This window comes from Puntigrus tetrazona, chromosome 15 (genome assembly GCF_018831695.1).
Source record: "Puntigrus tetrazona isolate hp1 chromosome 15, ASM1883169v1, whole genome shotgun sequence".
Classification (NCBI taxonomy): Eukaryota; Metazoa; Chordata; class Actinopteri; order Cypriniformes; family Cyprinidae; genus Puntigrus; species Puntigrus tetrazona.
This window is the reverse complement of record NC_056713.1, coordinates 35,555-53,970: the sequence shown is the minus strand read 5'-3', so window position 1 is coordinate 53,970 and position 18,416 is coordinate 35,555. Positions and strand designations below refer to the sequence as shown.

Below are 18,416 nucleotides of genomic sequence, written 5' to 3'. Positions count from 1 at the left end.
AGTAGCTCCATTTAGGATTAAATGGAATTTAGAAAGGTCTTTTCTTGACTGACTGAAAGTAATAACATAAAACAATGACACATATGTATGAAATTAAGTAATTAAAAACATTAAATGTCAATACCATGAAATATTATGATTTAGATTTTTTTAATACTATATGTATGTGTATATATATATATATATATATATATACACACACATACATATATTCACACATACATATATATATATATACACGCACACATATATGTATATGTGTGTGTGTGTGTGTGTGTGTGTGTGTGTGTATTCCTGTGATTATTCAGTATTCATTCAGTATGTCATTGTTTTTATTTTATTATTTTTATTTTAATAGACCAGTCTTCATTAACCTTCACTTTACAATAGAAAACTAAATATTATTACAAAAACTAAATATCTCACTTCAATCTCACTGGTAACAAACCTTTAACTTTTGCCTCAATAAACTCAATAAAATGTGCTGCTTATTAGTTAGTAAGATAGTTGTTTAGGTATTTTGTAGGATTAAAGATGTAGACGTATGTATGTATGGTCATGCAGAATATGTGCTTTGTAAGTACTAATAAACAGCTAATATGTTAATAATAAGCATGTTAATAAGCAACCACTTAATAGTGATAACTGGTTCCTATACCAAAGTGTTAAGAAATCTTCTAAGTATTCTTTTGATACGTTTCACAAGAATCAGGACAGATCATGGGAACCAGACAAACACACATACACAAGTCCTTTACACAATCTTGCATAGCTGCTTAGATGAGGATATATCATTTCTAGTGACTTTTGATTACACAGATCGTCTCTGCATTTAATAAAAATTAAGTGTTTAATTTTGTCATTATTCATTACTATCACTCTATTTTCCTGTTTGATACCGTTTAGTGCTTTGACACAATCTGTATTGTTAAAAGCGCTATATAAATAAAGGTGATTGATTGATTGATTGATTGATTGGCTGATTTAAGAATGTGACAACACTTCATTTTTTAGAATGCATTACCTGTTTTGGGTTTCTTTGAATTACTATTCAGCAAATTAGTCTTCCTGTCATTTCAATTTCAATTTCCTGTAGGGTGTGGCCAATTCAATCCACGTTCCAGCTCAATGATAGGAAGCCAATTTTTCAATTCTGAATATGTTAAAATCCAGATGGTGAGTAAATCATGACAGTAATAATTTCTGGGTGAACTAGTCCATGAGCAAAGAAGTGCCATTAATATAATCACAGCCTACATACAGTAATTGCTATATGAAACTTCGACTCTTTTTGAAACTTTGATTTTTCACATCTGTGTTGCACTATATTACAATACATTTGCTGTAAGTTTACTGTGTTTACAAAGCTCCAATCTCATTTATATCGTCATGACTTTCATATTAGGTGGAATCTAGGTATAGTACCGTATGTGTCAAGAGTCTGTATTAGTGTTAGTGCGAAGCTTCTGTAGCTCTTCCTCCAGGCTGTTGATCTTCTCCAGCAGACTGGCTCTGTCCTGCAGAGCTTTCTGTTCTGCCATCTTCTGTGCTTCCTGGATCTTCCTCTCGTACTCAGCTGCCCAGTTGTGTGGAGACCGTCTCAAAGAAATGCTGCGTCACCTCCATGGCATGCAAGTTTGCCCGCTCTTGGGTGAAGGTGGCCTCCACAGGCCGCTGGGAAAACACCTCCAGGGTCTTCATGGTGTTGCTCTGCTGGGTTTGAGCGTGATGTGCTTTAATCCTGTCCTTCAGGTGTCTGCTGTGTTTCCAGGCCGGCCCGGGTGCTGGTTCTGTTTCGCTGTCGTTGAAACGTTTGCTGGATGTGGACAGGCTGCTGCTGGCACTGCTGTCAAAGAGTTCATCCCCTTTGTTTGACCTGGACTTCGAGACATCGACCTCCTGTACTTCTGCTCGGTGCCACTTGGGGTCAGCGGTCGCCAGCTTCCGTGATAGAGGTTTGTGTTTGACCATTGAAGGAGCTGTCAGGTTATGATATTCATCTGTATGAGTGTAGAAAGACATTTTAGAAAAGCTACATTTTCTTAATATTATTTAATTAAAATATTTAGTTTGGTCTTCAAGTGATTCTTCATTTTGAGTATTCCTGTTGCCTCAGAAATACAGTGCGTCACATTATGGCAGTAAAAAGGGTTGGGGAGGCCAGTTGATGTTTGCTTTAATATCAGTGGAAGAAATATAATTCAAATATTATAATTGTACAGTTTCTAAAAACACGTTTTAAAAGATTAACATATTTATCATTTACTTGTTCTGGTATTTACTGAACATTTTTAGATGTTTTTACTAAAATTGACAGGAATAAATGATGATATGATAAAAAAATTTCAGTATCCAGTTTTACATTGTAGTATTAAAATGGGTTGGGGAGGTCACATTCACTTTAACATGAGTAAAAATATTTATAAAATGATAAATATAATAAAAATACACTGTAGTTAAAATAAAACTAGTAAAACTAGAATTTTATTAATAAAAATGATTTTATTAAAATAACAATGTGCTTATTAATGTTAAATGTGCATCTTATTCTAGTAAATTTAATAAATAAAAAATATATTAATTTAATAAATTAAAAAATTCTAATCTGAAGAACTGATTCAGCTTTTTACTTGTTTTTAAATATTCAGTTTCACACAGAAACATGCTAAATTATGGCAGTCAAGTAATTTGGGAGAGGTCAGTTCAGTTCAGTAATATTAAAGATAATTTTCGCTTTGAAAAATAAGACTAATATTAATATCTTTCTATAAGTTTCTGTAGTAATATCTTGTATATATAATATGCTTTTTAGCTAAATGCACATCTTGTTTTAAGGATGTTTATATATTTTAGTGAGAAAAATTGGGTGCATTTTTTTCAAACCTGAAGAACCGCTCAGCTTCATCTCAAAGTATCTCCTGCCACGTGCATCCCCAAATTCAAGACTTTTCCTGCCATTGTTAGGACCTGCTCCTGGGCTGGGTAACACATTGACGTAGGTGGCCAGTGAGCTGGAGCTTTCCTCAGAGATGAGCGCGACAGCAGCGGAGACCCTCGGGTCTGAATCCACCAAAGACTGATCCACAGACGGAGAGCGCAGAAGTTTGTAGTACTGTGTCTCTGCAGGCATTCGCACTTCAAGATCCTGAATCTTAGACATGCACCAGCTTTTCACAGCATTGGTAGCAGCTACCTGCTTGAAAGATAAAAACAGAGCAGCATGAGTTTGATCAGTGATGTCTAGGCTGATTTGATGGTGGTCGTGACTCTCTTCTCTTAAGATGCTGTACCTGTTTTCTCTCACCCTCCAGGCGCTCCAGGGTGGCTCTCTGATTGATTCGATAATGACACTCCATCCTTTCAGCCGACATACGCTCCTGTGTGAGTTTCTCAAGAACTTTAATCTGAAAAGAAAGATATGAGTATCTAACATGCACATTTTTAGTGCCAATGATTTTGGAAGTGTTTTTCCAATATATTTTATCCATAGGGCTTATAAAGAGTCATGTTTGTCTTCATGTATTAATGGTACTACTTATATTCAATACTTTTTTCAAATACAGTTTTTCATTCAAAATCCGAGAAGGGTCAGTTTTTTTTTGTTTGTTTTTTTGAAAATACTACTTTCATTCAACAAGGATGCATGAGATTGATCAAACATGACAGTAAAGTTGTAATGATTTCAATACTCTTATTATGAATTAAAAAATTAAAATAATTTCAAGTAATCCTTATATAATATATTACAAGTGACACAGCTCTTATCAATACTGATAATATTAAGAATATTTCCTGATTACCAATTGAACACATTGGAATCATTTCAGAATGATCATGTGACACTAGACTAATCAGCTTTGCCATCACAGGAATACATTTATTTAAACATTTTAAAATATATTCAGAATAGCTATTTTAAACTTTAATAATATTTTACGTTATAATTATATTTTATAATTATATTTTATATATTTTTATTTTAAAAATGCAGCTCTTCTAAGCATAAGAGAAAAAAAGGTAACACTTTACAGTAAGGTTCATTAGCTAACATTAGTTAGTAAACATTAGTAAACTTGAACTATAATGAACAATACTTTAACTGCATTTATTAACCTTAGTTATGTTAATTTCAGCATTTACTAATGCCTTATTTAAATTACAAATTTAGTGTGTTAACATTAGTTAATGCACTGTGAACTAACATGAACAAACAATGAACAGCTGTATTTTCATTAACTAACATTAACAAAGATTAATACATAGTGTAATAAATGCTCAGTGTTCATTGTTTGTTCATGTTAGTTAATACATCAACTAATAATCAACTAAGGAATGTCACCTAGAATTCTGTTATGAAGGAAAATCTAAACAAAATGTTGCAGTATCACAGCGAATGACAAACCTGGTGCTTGTTTTTTTGCTCTATTCTGCCCATCCTGCAGTTGATCTCCTCTTGGACCGTGTGAATTTCTGACCTCATCTCCATCTTTGCGGCTTTCAGCTGATTTTCCAGAGTTTTAATGAGGGGCTTACAGTGACAGTCATTCGCAGGAGCCTGTTTGCAGACACTGGTTAAGAGGTTTAAAACAAACAAATGCATTGCACTAACTTTAATGTACTGCAGAGTTTACCTGCTTTATCTGTCCATCTTTATCCCTGTATAGTGTATAAAGCTGATAGGCTTTTCCAGGAGTTTCCTCTTCCTCCTGAGAGCTGGGGCTGCTGTGTTTTACTCTCTGGGATGGAGATCCTTTCTCATGTAGCTGATACTCCTTCGAACACATGTTCCAACTTTAATAACAGCAAAAACATATTTACAATTAATGAATAGAGTGCTTTTTTTAAATGTTCGTGCAAGAGCAGGAATTATTAAAGAGCGTAGACTACATTAGGAGAGAAAATTGTCTGGTAAAACGTGTCACCTAAAAATGTGATGACATCTAAATGAAGACCTGATTATAATTCAGATGATAAAAATATATGTATTTTCTGTTTCTAATGGTTCTAGTTTAATACATATAATGATCGCTAAACTGCTTTAACAGTTATATAATGAATAGTTTAAAGATATTGTAAAGATTTTATTAATCTTAAAATAACTTCAATTAACAAGTTTTTTTTTAGTTATTAATTGTTCCAATAAGCAGAATAATGCATTTTATTGAAATATAAACCCTCTTGGATCATTTAAAAACTGAACATGAAACTTAACATTAAAATGAGAAATTAATACGACTGAGACTAACTAATTGGTTTTACAAAGTTAAGATATAAGTTAAGATATTTTTGTAACAATTGTGTAAACTGTTTTAATATCAGTGGTCTTAAAATGTATTTTATTATTTATTTAATAATATTATTTTTTATTTATTTGCTAAAAATATTAAGCCATCAAATAAACAGAATAATGTACAGTCAGCATGTCATTATTGCAAGATAAACCCTCTAAATATCAACATATTTTAATTCTGCAGGTCTAGTGTATTGGTATATTGTATCATATATATATATAGTATGAATTTTAATAATGATATAAATGTGATATCACTACCTGTCTCCTTGGGCTCCTGACCTTCCTCTTCGTGCCGGGCTCAGAGTTGCTGTTTTTCGCTTAAGTTGATGTACTTGATCACTGTTGTTTGTGTCTTCTGCCACTTCAGTACAGTCCTGCACAATGATGGGAGTGCTTAGCACTGAGAGGGATATTTGGGCTAAAACAATCAAATGACCTCTGATCTCTTTTAGGTTATGGAGGCTTAAGTAGTCATGTGACATTTTCTTCTCTCACTGGCCCCTAGACCCCAATCATATTACAAATGATGAATCCGCGACTGCACAGATGGGTGAATCTTATCTGAATTTTCCACCTTTTCTCTGGAGGAATGAGCTCTGGGGAGGGACTGAGTTCTTCTTTGGGCTCGCACGACATCTCTTCGTTTTCTCACAGTTTTTCCACGAGCAAACCGAAGCACCTGAGCAGGGACATTCACGCTGAGTTATTATACTGATAAAAATAAGCATCAGACTTTAGCACCTGCTGGTAGTAGATGTTGTAACTAAATAAATAAATAGTTACTTAAAAAAGTGAAAAAATACAATGAAATATTTGAAACATTTTACTTGCCAAAGCAACATTTTTCATCTTCAGTACAAAACCGAAGTTTTGGATGTGCGATTAATAAATAAATTTATAAAACAGAATATAATTTTATTAATAATGTTACAATAAAAACGTTAACTAAAATAACAATTAAATAAAAAACTAAATATAAACACATTTTTAAAAAAATTATTAAATATTAATATTATTTATTGTAATATTTAAAAACAGCGTGTTTTCACATTTCACTGGGGCGTTTTTCATAGGGTTTTTTCGCTAACGTCTTGCATATTTTGCAGCGTATCGACTGCATTCTAATGAAGAAGTTCACCTTTCAGAGCTTGCGTTTTGTTCATTAAACTGAGCTTAGTTTTTTTTTTTTATGCAAAAACATGTGCGAATGGCCTCATACTGAATTTTGACGGACTCTGTCACTCTGTTCACGAATGAGTCACTTTTATAGACACGTTTATAAACCAATTAATTCAAAAACACTGAATCGTTTAGACATGAATGAGGGGATTGCCTTTATGAGTGAGTCATTGAGTCATTTGTTCAGTAGAGCTTATTCAATCGAAAGAGCAGGACGACGAACTGCTTCTAAATGGAAAACTTTTTGAATGTAATAATATTACTTACCTGATTGGATTGTGCTAGCAGGATAGCCAAATCTCGGTTGTTATTGTCCCGCGCTTTATCAAGTGCGGTGTGGCCTGTCTGTTGATAGATTTAGTGTATAAATAAATTGTCATTCTTTACAGTCCTATTCGTGAAGCCCACTGTAGGTTGAACCGTAGCATCATTCAACCCCAGCCCCCATTGCAAAATGCTTTCATAACTATACAATCATAAAGAGATTGAGGCATATCATGAGATTACACGACTTACATTGTTTTTGATGTTTGCGTCGGCTCCTGCTTCCAGTAACAGATTGACTGTTTTCTTGTGATTTAGGGCAGCAGCCACATGGAGCGCAGTGTCTCCTATCTGTAAAATATGTTGATTTTCTGCAAGATTATGATCACATAAAAGCTGTAATTGTAAGCAATTACCAGGATGAGATGCTGTAATCTAAACCACAATCTAGCAGTTTAAGACCATTTTAATTTCATTGGTGCGCACCACTTTATTATGGTTTGTTGAAGTATAAAATAATACATCTAGCTATAATGAATTATGTAGTTTTGTTTCCTTTTGACAGTTTAAAGCTTAATTGCCTATTAGACAAAACAATTTAGAAACTAGGACACAGCAGTGACACACACACACACACACACACACACACTGGTACTGGATTCAAAACAATCAGAATGAGGATCTGACCTGGTTTTTCTCAGTCACAGAGCAGAAAGAACCCAAGAGGATCTTAATCGTGGCCAAGTGATTGTAGCGTGCAGCAATGTGTAAACACGTGTCACCTGCCTGAAAGGAGAGACATGATTGCACTTCTTTTTCAGGATTTAGAATTCAACTTTTTACTTTCAGTTAGCAAATTATATCATCATTTAAAATGGTAATGATTTTAAGGCGAGTGCACATGCATTGTTTTTGCTGTCAGGCATCGCTCCACCTAGTAGAAGCACTTGAGCGGTCTGGGAATGTCCATTCTGACACGCTAGATGTAGAGCTGTGTTTCCTACCTTGAAAAAAAAAAAATAATTAATTAGATTTCAGCACCAGCTTCAGCTGATTTTTTTTATTTTCTCAACGACTTCTACTAATCTACTTTTTGCAGCGTATCAGCTGACTAAAACCATGGTGTTCCTAGGCTGTAGTCAATCAAACCCTAAAAGCCGATTGGTGGAAAAAAGCTCTTTTTGTCTATTTGAATGTGTGCTGTTTTAAGTTTGTCATCAAAAGTTCATTTTGTTGTCTAAATTAAAAGCCCTTTAAAAGTAACATAATATTAAAAAAAGCTTTTGAATCTCCCGTTTCAAAATGAAATACTCAAACACAGCAAATACTTTTTTGTTGATACTTCTTCATATTTACTTTTGTAAAATAATAATAAAAAATATTGTGTATATATATATATATATATATATATATATATATATATATATATATATATATATACATATAATTTTTTTTTTTTTTGACATAAAAATCTATTATAAAACAGTGAAAATAAACCTCTATTATGCTATTTGTAACTATAGGAATGAAGATAAATGATTCTCATGTTTTTATATATATATATATATATATATATATATATATATATATATATATATATATATATATATATATATATATATATATATATTTTTTGGGGTTTTTTGTTTAAACTCAGTGAATGGAAAATAATGCACATGAAAAAGACTTACTTTGTTTCTCACTTGGACACTGGCCCCAGCTTTGACCAGGAGCTTTACATGAACTGAATCCATGCCATGATGCCTCATGCAAAGCAGTGTTTCCTTCCTGCCAAAAGAAAATCTGATTCTACACTATATTGATTTCACCACAATTACATTTTTTTATTTTTTATTTTTTTTTACAAAATCAGCTCATTCCCTGTACAGTGAGATGAACAATAGTCTGGATTTGTTATGCAGTTTTACTTGCAGATTCCTGGATTTTGATTTGTATAAATTATTAGGAAACAATACAAAAGTTTCTGTAAGGCAAACGAACAGACCTTGTCTTGTAAATCAAGTGCACAGCCTCCATGGATGAGGGAAGAGATGGCGTCACGGTTTCCCACAACAGCTGCCCGGTGCAGGGCTGTCTGATGACCCTGTAAAAAAAAACAAAAAAAAACACTTGCATTAGCGCTGGTGCTTGGTCATATATTCTATCTAAGCCCAAAGGCCACCAGAGGTCACGCGTCGGCCACATTAAGAACTTTCCTAGAAGAATGCAAATTGTGGCCTTGGCAAAAATCTTGGCTTAAGCCGTATTATCATTCACTCTAATGGTCGAAAAGAGAAGTAAAAGAGATAGACCATGAGTTTACATCTTCCAGGATGCCGCTGTAACCGCCGTCCGCCCCCTACCTCTGTGTTTTATGAGACCAGGTGAACTCACAGCTACTGTCCTGCGCAAAACAAGACACGCATGCTCACATAAAAGAAATCACACGCAGATGCGCCACAATCCCGCACACAGGGACTTACAGACCGAAAGCGTATGACCAGCTGGCTTTACTGACATTAAAAGAGTCACGTGGGTAATCCCTCGCACAGGAACAGAGAGACATTCATTGTAGTCTTTCCTTTAGGTTTAGCACAAAAGGGAGTATTTCTGGATAAAAATGATACTCATCAGATTTCTGTTTTAAGCACTTGCTTTGATTTCTGGCCTTCAATATGTTTTTTCGTTTTATAAAGCCAAGTAATGAACTGAATGGTTAAATTAGGACAAGTGCTAGAACCGTTTTCATTAACGTATGTGTTTTTACTTTCTGTCATTTAGTGTCAGCAAAGTAGTGTTAGACTGTGTATGGTCATAAATATAATTGCAATTTTTTTTATTTGCCTTTAATTTAAAAAAAAGATTGTGACTACAGGATGGTAATAAACTGATTTTTAGCTCCATTGAATCTTTGCCTAAAGACTAATGATATAATCATCAAAAGGCTGACTGATATTACTATATTTTAAATAATTTTTATTTTTTATTATTATTATATTTATAATATTTTTATAAATATCAGACCATGATAATTACTTAATATTTCTTATTGTTATTTAAAATATTTTAATCTGCATTAATTAATGGGCTGAGTTTTTTTATTTGAATATTTTAAACAAATATGAAGAATATAAAAAAGGACTATTTTTCAAATTAAATAAAACTAAAAATGAACATAATTAAAACTAAAATAATTATGTTCACTGAAAAGTTAAAATGTTATATATATATTTTTTATTATTATTTATTTATTTTATTTTTTACGCAAAAATAATTTTAACTAAGTCACTAAAAGTAAACTTAAATAATAACAAATTTAAGCTAAATATACAAAACTACATTATAAAAACAAATAACAAACTTGCTACTAAATTAACAAAACATTCAAAAATAAAAGCAAATTTAAAATGCGAATAAATGCAATAGAGCATAATAACACTGAAACTAAGAAACTACATCTCAAGAATCAGGACTGATTCTCTGAACTGAATTGGCTTGCGTGATTTCTCAGAAAAGAGCACGTGACGATCTCATTCTCTCACTAAAGAGTTATTTTGATTGCATACAGCAACATTGAGGCATTAGAGAGATTGGTGAAAACAGCTTACAAATATGCATTAAACAAAGGACACATTAATAGCCTGGACCAAATGTGCTAGAGAGCAAGATTGAAGAGTTGCAGAGTTTGATCTCATGGGTTTAACAAGATGTCCCAGATGTGAGTCCTAAAAGCTACAGCTGGGACATAGCAGCGCAGATGGAAAAGAGCTCTGGTGTCTCCTTTACAAGTCAGATACAAAAAGCCATACTACTGTTGCATGCCGCTCAACAGTTCCTGAAATGCTTGGCGCTTGTAACCTCTTTTAACCAAGCTCATGAATTATTAATGTTATGCTGCACTGCAAAACCTTAATGCTTAAATATCTAAAAATGTAATTATGGGACTGTTCAGAAATTGCAAAAATATTGAAATAGCTCACAAATTATACATGATTACCGCAGAGGAATCATTGGTGAGCAAATGATGTAATGCAGATTTCAGTTTCTCTAAATCTCTTCCTTTATTGCATTCAAAGGGGACCCATAGTTTGGGAATACAAATCTTATAGGATGAAACAAACAGATTAAGTCTGGATGTCAAGAAGACAGAGATGTCAACGTCTTCAACTTCTCTCAGATCCTAGAATAAAGCAATCAACTTTCAGCGCATCTGCGTTAACGACCTTCTACTATCAACATGTCTCCTTTGAAGTCATCATGAAGAATGTAAAAGCAAGGGGGGGCGCTAGTGAGCACCACATGGAGTAGTCGTAGTTTGTCGAGCTCTCCTCCATTTCTTTAAATTAGTCGGTTATTTCCATAATTTTCAGGTTTCTTCAGCGCTATTATTTTGGACACTTCTTGGGGCAAGGTTACAAAATGTCTAAGCCGAAAACAGTCAAGGGGAAAAAGATGGATAAAGTTCTGAACGAGGCGCTTGCTCCGTCGCCTTCGGAGTCAGCCGAGCAGGCCGCGGCAATCTCGGGAATGAGTTGCGGAGTAGACGCGGAGTCTACCAGTATTCTGTTGGCAATACAGAATATGAGCAAAACGATGACAGACCGGTTTGATCTTTTGGAGGCATCTTTGGCATCTACACAAGCAACCTTAGTGTCTCTCGGAGATAGAATCACGGAGGTGGAAAATGCTGCAGCCGATTATGATCGCCGTCTTTCACTCGTCGAGCAGAAGTGGCTCAAAATACAGTCAGAAAATACATCCCTTCGTGAGAAATTAATTGATTTGGAGGCTCGCTCCAGGCGACAAAACATTAAAATCGTCGGCTTACCTGAGAAGATAGAAAACGGGAGGCCCACGGAATTTCTGACGGAGTTTATTCCCGATCTGCTGGGCGCTAGTAACTTTTCTAAACCACTTGAGGTGGACCGGGCTCATCGGCTGGGGAGGCAGTCACCTGGAGAAAACGCGCGGCCGCGTGTGATGATAGCCAAGATTCATCACTTTAAAATGAAGGAAAAAATACTTGAGCTGGCTCGTCAACAGTTCCCTCTGTGTTATAAGGAAAGGCCGATACACATTTTTCCGGATCTTCCCGCCGAAATAATGAAACAGCGCCAGGCATTTCAGGATGTCAGGAAACAACTTCGAGATGCCGGGGTGAGGAGCGGGTTCATTTACCCTGCAAGACTGCGCGTTTCGCACGGTACCACTGATGAGGTGTTTTCCTCTCCCGAGGAAGCGGTGACCTTTATTGGAACGCTGTCTCAAAACCGCTAAAGACATGTGTTGATATCCTTTGTTTGGGTATGTAGGTGACTTTTCTCGCAGCAGCGCTATTTAGACTGGAACATTTAGATGACCGCTTGTTTTGTTCTTGAGTTCTTTACATAAGCATGGAGTGGGAGCTACACGACCGAAGTTCCACTGTTCCGATGGTCCGGCAACCCCTTAGTGATTTTTTGGGATGTGTATTCTCACTTTGTTTGGGAAAGTGGGATGGGGGCTGGGGGGTAATGTTCTTTTTTGGTTATTATTTTTCTCTTAATTCTTTTTTTTACTTCAAATGTTTTAAAAGGGCGGCAGGCATATACACTGTTCAATTTTATTTGTGGTATGACTTCTAGGTTACCTTCTAAGGGCAACAGCATTACTTTTACCAGCTGGAACGTGCGAGGTATGGGTCATGTGGTTAAGCGTGCTAAGGTATTTTCACATCTGAAATCCTTGTCTGCAGATGTTATATATTTACAGGAAACACATATTAGGCCCACAAAGGAGAAGATGCTCAAATGCAGCTGGGCAGGCCATATTTTTCAGTCCGTGTTTTCCAGTAAGGCTAGAGGAGTTGCAATTTTAATTCGCAAGACAGTTCCATTCAGACATATTTCTACCCTGGAGTGACCCAAATGGTCGATATATTTTGGTAACGGGTTATATTTATTCATTTCATGTCACACTTCTAAATGTCTATGGGCCCAATTTTGACGATCCATCTTTCTTCACCAAAATATTTAACCTATTGTCTGATTTTACTGATTCGCATGTAATTATAGGTGGGGATTTTAATTGTGTGCTTGACAACATTTTGGACAGGTCAACCCAGGTAAGCCAGTTGCCTTCTGCCTCCATGGTTTTGAATGACCCAATGTCCTCCATGAACCTGGTCGATATATGGAGGCTGCTACATCCCTCAGGTAGAGACTACTCTTTTTTTTCACAAAGACACAAGACTTTTTCCAGAATCGATTATTTTTTATTAGACTCTAAACTTATATCAAATGTGGTCACCTCAGATTATCACAACATTTTAATCTCTGATCACGCACCAACTTCAGTTATTTTTGATTTTGGCCATAAGACTAAACCATATTGCTGGCGTTTTCGTCCTGCTTTACTCTCTGATGCGACATTTACCCAGTTTATATCTAACAAGATATCAGAATTTTTAGAGATTAATGATAATGCTGAGGTCACTGATTCCATCCTTTGGGAAACCCTTAAGGTGGTGATTAGGGGCCATATTATTTCTTTTGAGTCCTCAGCCAGGCGAGACAAACGTAGGCGTCTCCTAGAAATAGAAGTAGAACTATCTAATTTAGAGCCCTCTTATAGAAACTCTTCTAACCCTTCTACACTACAAGCCATTCTAAAATTGAAATATGAATATAATACTATTTTATCTGAGCAGGTATGGGATCAGCTGTTAAAGGTGAGACAAAAATACTTTGAGCTGGGAGATAAGCCTCATAAATTGCTGTCTCGACAACTGAGAGGTTTACAAGCCAATAAATCTATACACAAAATTAAATCAAAATCAGGTGATGTAATTGTTGATCCAAAAGGCATAAATGATTGTTTTAAACAATATTATGAAGAATTGTATTCATCAAAGGCAGGGGGAAATGTTTCTGATTGGCTGAGCTCTGTAAATCTTCCTAAGCTGAGTGACGCTGCCTCTGAGGCCCTGAATTCGGATGTTACGTCCCAAGAGATTGTTGATGCTATAAAGTCCTTCCCCAATGGCAAAGCAGCGGGACCTGATGGTTTCGGTATTGAATTATATAAAAAATATTCTGAGAAGCTGGCCCCCCTTCTATTGAGGATGTTCACGCATTCCCTAGAGACTCAAAAATTTCCTGTAACATTATATAATGCTAATATCTCATTAATACTGAAAGAGGGTAGGGATGGAACTGAGCCTTCATCTTATCGACCTATTGCGTTACTTAATTCTGATATCAAAATCTTTACCAAAATATTAGCTAATAGAGTAAATAAACATATTTCATCCATTATACATGCAGATCAAACAGGTTTTGTCCCCAATAGATTTTCATTTTTTAACGTTAGAAGATTAATGCACATAATGTATAGCAAATATCCAAAAGGTTCTAAAGTGGCTGCTCTGTGTTTAGATGCAGAAAAGGCCTTTGATCAATTAGAATGGCCCTACATGCTAAACGTTTTAGAGGATTTGGGTTTGGGAGTCGTTTTGTGTCATGGATTAAAACATTATATGCCCATCCATCCTCTTCTGTTCTTACAAATCAGGAAAAATCGAAGCCATTTTTACTACATCGTGTAGACTTGCGACAGGGGTGTCCCCTCAGCCCTTTACTTTTTGCAGTAGCAATTGAACCCCTAGCGATTAATATTAGAAATCATCCATCTATCAAACCTGTAAGACTGGGGAATGTGGACCACTACATCTCATTGTATGCTGATGATATTGCCCTCTTTTTGTCTGATCCTGAACAGTCAGTCCCAATATTATTGGACCTTATAAAATCTTTTGGTACAGTCTCAGGATACACAATTAATTGGCAAAAGAGTGAATTTATGTCTTTAAATGCTAATCTTGATACAGAATTTTTAGAAAATCTCCTTTCAAAATTACAGATAAACTTAAATATCTTGGTGTTACTCTGCCCAAAAATCCCAAATTAATCTTTTAAATTGAATTTCTTACAGAAATTGGAAAACTTAAAATCGGACATTAGTAAATGGAGGACTCTTCCTCTCTCTATGGTAGGTCGTATAAATGCTGTTAAAATGTTGTCTCTACCTAGATTCTTGTATCTATTTCAGAATTTACCTATTTTTTTGACAAAAGCCTTTTTCAAATCACTAGATTCAGTAATTTTACCCTTTATTTGGAGTTTCAAAGCTCACAGAATATCAAAAAAACATTTACAGAAGCCTAGAGAGATGGGTGGGCTGGGGCTACCTTGCTTTTTACACTATTACTGGGCAGCAAATGCAAGGGCTCTTGTTTACTGGCAGGAGGATTATAGTATGGAGATCTCAGTTGATACCCCCCCCTGGATTGCAATTGAGAGAAGTGGTGTTGGGAACAGTTCCTCCCAGCGCTTCTTTTCTCAGCCCCTGGACTTCCACCTGTAAAGGTGGATAATCTTATTGTCTCGAACTGCCTGAAAATATGGCACCAAATAAAGAAGAATTGTAAATTGCCTGATACTGCAGTCTTTTCCCCGGTGCATCGCAACCATGCATTTCCCCCCTCCTTATTGGATTCAACATTCGGCATATGGAGGCAGAATGGCATTGTTACTTTGGAGGACCTGTATATAAATAAACATTTTGCATCTTTTTCCCAATTAGCAGACAAATTTTCTCTCCCTAAAACACACTTCTTTCGGTACTTGCAGATTAGGAACTATGTACGCCATGCAGTGCCTAATTTTGAAACTCTCCCAGAGGAAAGAAGAATTTATAGGCTGATGTTAGTCCCGCCTGATTCCAAACATTTGGTTTCTGACTTTGTGAATGCACTTTCTAATGAAAGTAGTTGCTCCACACTCTCCCTTAAAAATGCTTGGGAGGAGGAATTGGGTATAGAAATAGGACCTGAGATCTGGGAGGAGAGCCTTAGCAGGATTCGCTCTTGTTCCATTAACTCTAGGCATCAGTTAATTCAATTTAAAGTGATGCACAGATTGCATTATTCAAAGTCTAAACTGCACAGAATTTTCCCCACTATTTCTTCTACATGTGATCGGTGTAAGTCTGCAGAAGGCTCTCTTACCCATCTTTTCTGGACTTGTCCTAAGCTCTATAATTTTTGGTGTGACATTTTCAAATGGTTTTCTGAAATGTATGGTTTTGTGTTGGAGCCTGACCCAGAGATTGCACTATTCGGACATTCTCTTTCTTTAATGGACCATAATGACTCTGTACAAAACACTGTTATTTATGGAATGATTATTGCTAAGAGTATAATTCTACGACTTTGGAAGTCCGAGGATATCCCTCAGTTCAAGACTTGGTTAAGCTCTCTTACAGGAATACTGCACATGGAGAGAGTTCGGTTTGGAATTGCAGGCAACATAGATAAATTTTATAACATATGGCAGCCATTTTTGGATCATCTTGCTCAATTTAATAGTGAAAATGACCAGTGATATTGAATTGCAGCATGCTGTTAGCTCTTGTGAAGTGTTTTGTGTTGGAATGTGTATAATACTACATCTGTCCCAATGCCCTAATTGTTATTGTAATTTTTTTTTTTTTTTTTTTTTTTTTTTTTTTAGGAGGGGGAGGGGGTTTCTTGTCTTTTTGTTTTTTTGTTTTTTTGTTTTTGTTTTTGTTGTAAAATTAAAAATTCGAATAAAAATACTATTTAAAAAAAAAAAGAATGTAAAAGCAACATCTGGGAGTTTAAAGTGGGTCGGAAATGCTGCACGCGGTCGCAAGAACACAGCGCTTTTCTGGATCTGCGCTGCTCTGCTCATGCAGTTTGTTATCAAGGCCATATTCATCATGTGGTTTCATGAATATTGCATTACTCATCCAGCGGGAAATTAAGACATGTACTAAGATAACACAAAAATGAAAAGTGTTAGAAGGCCAGATGTGGATCCATGTTCGGTATCGTGAAATAATGAATACGAAGATACAGTCTGTGCTCATCTAAGGAAAAACGCGAAATTGCTTTCTAGGCACGCCAATAAAAACAATAATAATCATTAATATCTAACTGAATGTTTTGTCATTTTTATATATTATGTTATTATTGTAATTCATGAAATCCATGCAAACCCTGTGCTGTTTCAGAATATAGTTTTTTAACAGTGTATATGGAAATTAGAATCAGTACAGATGTAAAGCTCCTGTTATTGCAGTCTTTCTGCTTATAACTCGACCCTCGTGGATCATTTCTAAGCTGATCTTTATTAAAATGATCAACTGACCTCAAAGCTTAAACTGAACCGCAATCTGCTAAGAACAAAACAAAACATAGCACATTCAAATCGCGCCGTTGAAATCCTTCAATATATAGATGTCACTTACGCAACAACTGCATATGGTCTACATAAAATATCTGTGTTGTAAATTATTTCTACATGTCCCATAATATACTGTACCAGTGCACCAGTGCAGTATGTTATTATATAGTTTCCTTTGTGTGGGCATTATGAAAATGTTTTAAATAATTAAAAAAAAAAAAAAAAAAAAAAATATATATATATATATATATATATATATATATATATATATATATATATATATATATATATATATATGTATTATGTACGTTTCAAATTTTGACATTTCAAATAATAAGGTGATTTAATTATAATAATAATGAGTTACCTTTTTTCTGTTACCGTTGTGTCGGAGCAGGGCTGATTTTCAGAGCATCATTGGCTGGAATGAGAGAGTAAGGGCAGAGTTCACACACGCTTACAGCAGTGCACACACTAAACATCTGTGCTACACCAGTTCACCACACTCACCGCCTGCTGTCCCAGAGGAAATATCAACATCAGCAGGCGGTCTGCTGGCTTTGTGGCTGCACAGAAGCAGAGGCATTGCAGTAGGTCAAATCCCATGAGACCACAATAAGATGGCTATCAAGAGAAGATGAGCTGGAGCCACTGCACAGTATGTTACAGCATTATGTACCTTTGCCTGTTCTTTCTCAAATTTCTCAAAATTCAAATCCTGCATACAAACTTTTTTGATGAGAAGATCTTACAACTTTTTTTCAGTATGTTAGCTGTAAAAAAAAGAGCCAGTTAATCCTTTGAAGTAAACAGACTGGTTATGACCCTGAGGAGTCAGTGAGAGCATGCAGCTCTCTGAAGCAATTGTCTTTATTTCCGTATTAGGCAATGCATTGAATGTTCCCTTATTTGGTTTTAAGGCCTATTGGAACATCAGGACAAAGTATGTGCAATAATAAAGGTTGAGACAGCAGGTTTGGTACCAACAGATTGAGAACTAATCTAGATAATCTTATTATATGTGTATATATATATATATATATATATATATATATATATATATATATATATATATATATATATATATATATATATATATATATATAATTTTTATTTTTTTGCACCGGTGAACATGAAGAGAAAATGAGACTCCTCTCTCATAAACGTGTTTTAATCTTCTCAATGAGTAGTTATGAGTGCTACATCACAGCACTTACAGCGCCATCCAGCGGCGAGGACAGATGTAGGTCTTCTTTGGGAGCAAAAAAATAAATATATGAAATAAAATATATATTTCAAAGTCATGGAAGGTCATAGAACATTTTTGATAATAATTATGTATAAGAATTTGAATATTACAATTTTTATGAATGAATACAAACATTGAAATAATGTCTTTATAAAATGTGTTTTATTTACTATTTATTAAAGTA

The 18,416-nt window shown here is 35.1% G+C and overlaps 1 protein-coding gene across 1 annotated transcript; it reads right to left on the bottom strand.

The window, feature by feature from the left end:
* Positions 1-1,323: 1,323 nt before the first annotated feature.
* LOC122359281 (ankyrin repeat domain-containing protein 6-like) lies at positions 1,324-11,070 on the bottom strand. Its single transcript, XM_043259590.1, is given in 17 exon segments — positions 1,324-1,580; positions 1,582-2,000; positions 2,884-3,196; positions 3,291-3,404; positions 4,403-4,555; positions 4,632-4,791; positions 5,552-5,667; positions 5,868-5,972; positions 6,740-6,817; positions 6,989-7,087; positions 7,424-7,522; positions 7,642-7,740; positions 8,428-8,473; positions 8,475-8,524; positions 8,742-8,840; positions 9,131-9,140; positions 11,033-11,070. Coding segments are annotated over 17 exon segments (2,145 nt in total). The 3' UTR covers positions 1,324-1,433.
* Between the last annotated feature and the right edge of the window lie 7,346 nt (positions 11,071-18,416).